Below are 2,160 nucleotides of genomic sequence, written 5' to 3'. Positions count from 1 at the left end.
TTTTTCCCAGTTTTAGGGCTGGCCACTGGCGTCAGTTGTCTCTTTTAAATAGAACCAAGAGCATAACTTGAAAAAGGAGAAGTGAACTTGGCTCTAACCGACCCCTCTCTTTGCCAAGAAAAAGTCATATTGTATAATGACAGAACAGCTTGGTTTACCCCTAACCGCCGGTAAGTCGCTGTTATAACACCTTCCCCTCCAATTACCTTTATTAAAAAAAAACTATAAGTTATCGAGATAATAGAACAACATGACATATCTTCAACGGCCAGTGAGACACCGTTGCAGGACCCGCCTACTGATAAAATAGTCCCAGTATCATGCTCCCTTATAACAATTTTAGTTTAACTTAGCCTTTTGTACTTGTGGGAAGTTGTTTACTGGCATAAGCTAACATTACACCCACAAATTATTTGCGATGTGTACATTCAAGCCTATCCTAAACGAGACTAAATCCAAACCACTCTCATATTTGAGGTGAAAGTTACTTTTTACCACACTGGATGATGTTACAACTTGCAGTTACTCGGAAATCCTCAACTTATCGTCCCGTAAGGTTGTGACCTAAAAACAAAATTCCTATATAGTGAGAGTAAGAGATATTACTTCCCACATTTATCTCTGAGCACGTATATAGTTTTTATTCACATTCACTTGACCGAAATATCAAGTGAGACTGTTCCCTACTTCAATTTACACTTAAATCTCAATTTATTTACGGTAAGTTTCTCCGATGAATTAGAAAGAGCCAAATGGTGTGGACCCTTACTTCAAAAAATGATTATGTCGTGCAAATTGAGAAAATTGTTAACTCTATTGGCTGCGTGTTGAAGCAATTTTTCAGGCTGGCCGACTGAATTTCTCTTTTACCATTCGGATAAACGCCAGGCGGAGCCTTGAGCTCAAGGAGATGTACAACCATGGGTTTATGGCACTGTTGCCATGACCCAACCAGTAGCAGAGGTACATAGGAAAGGGAGGCAATGGCTGCGTTTCTTTAATCACCTGGTACAAATGAAAGAATTGCGTGGGTAGCCAACACACAGCAAAAACAGCAACAACAATGACGAGCATTCTGACCACTTTTCTTTTGGCGATTTCCTGTTGCCTCTGATTTTGTGACAAATAATTCCCAGGAACTTGACGAAACCACAATTTGTGAGCGGTTTTAGCGTACAGGATGGATGTGACACTTAGTGGCAAAAAATATTGGACTACAAACGAGTAAACGAAAATTCCGCCACGAACTGTGGTGCTTTCTTTTCCCAAGATGTCAAAGTTGAAACCGCAAAAGTCCTCCAACGGATCAAAATCCGAAATAATAAGAGTGACAGACATTAAAAGCATCGAGAGAATCCAGATGATAGGTGCAGCGTACTTTGCCTTACGAATACATTGAAGGGGGCGGAAAGGGTAAAGAACCGCCGTGTATCTGTCGTAAGCCATGAACGCCAGGCATAGAATCGAAGAAACCGCAGTGACCGCTCCAACAAAGTGGAAGCCTCTGCATGTTATTTCCCCAGCCAGATTATGAACTATAAGCCATTTGCCGCCATTGTGTAGGTGGATAACGGAGAAAGGCATTACAACCAGCGTAATTAGCAAATCAGCTACCGCCATGTTGACGAACATGGAGCTGCTCATTGATCGCACTTCCGGTTTCTTCCACACGAAGTAGATCAGAAGCGTGTTACCAGCAAAGGCAACGACCATTGTTACCATGTAGATCACGGTCAAAATCACTTTGGCCTCGTCTGTTATCATGGCGAATCTGAATGTAATATTTTTGTCTGTTATTGAAGCAAGGAAGTAAGTAAGTTCAATCTCCGTTCTCTTTGTTAGAATCGATAACTTCAAAGACACATTTTCTTCTTCTTTTGTGATATTATTCAAATATTGTAAATTGAGAGAACAATAGAACCACGCGCTTGATAGTGCTACAGGAAGTACCTGGTAAAGCTTTTTGGATTACGTAGACGACTGCGTGGCGATAACATTGCGATTATGTGGCGATAACAAAGTTGATTACGCTAGAGGTCATGTCGGTTGTCGATATGAACTAAAATAAAGATGAGACCCAGAGGCGAGAATGAAACAAAAAAATCGTTTCAGCTTTATAATTTACAAATTTCCACGCCCCTTAGGGCATTTCACAATGTT

At 40.8% G+C, this 2,160-nt stretch overlaps 1 protein-coding gene across 1 annotated transcript; it reads right to left on the bottom strand.

Annotated features, from left to right (window-relative positions):
- Window positions 1–471: 471 nt before the first annotated feature.
- On the bottom strand, window positions 472–1,784 carry LOC149035867 (QRFP-like peptide receptor). The gene has a single exon (XM_089191559.1). The coding sequence runs from the start codon at window positions 1,762–1,764 to the stop codon at window positions 841–843; it is 924 nt and encodes a 307-aa protein (XP_089047685.1). The 5' UTR covers window positions 1,765–1,784; the 3' UTR covers window positions 472–840.
- Between the last annotated feature and the right edge of the window lie 376 nt (window positions 1,785–2,160).

This window comes from Pocillopora damicornis, chromosome 13 (assembly GCF_964200805.1).
Source record: "Pocillopora damicornis chromosome 13, jaPocDami1.2, whole genome shotgun sequence".
Classification (NCBI taxonomy): Eukaryota; Metazoa; Cnidaria; class Anthozoa; order Scleractinia; family Pocilloporidae; genus Pocillopora; species Pocillopora damicornis.
The sequence above is the reverse complement of the archived record's forward strand: the minus strand, read 5'-3'. Positions and strand labels throughout refer to the sequence as shown.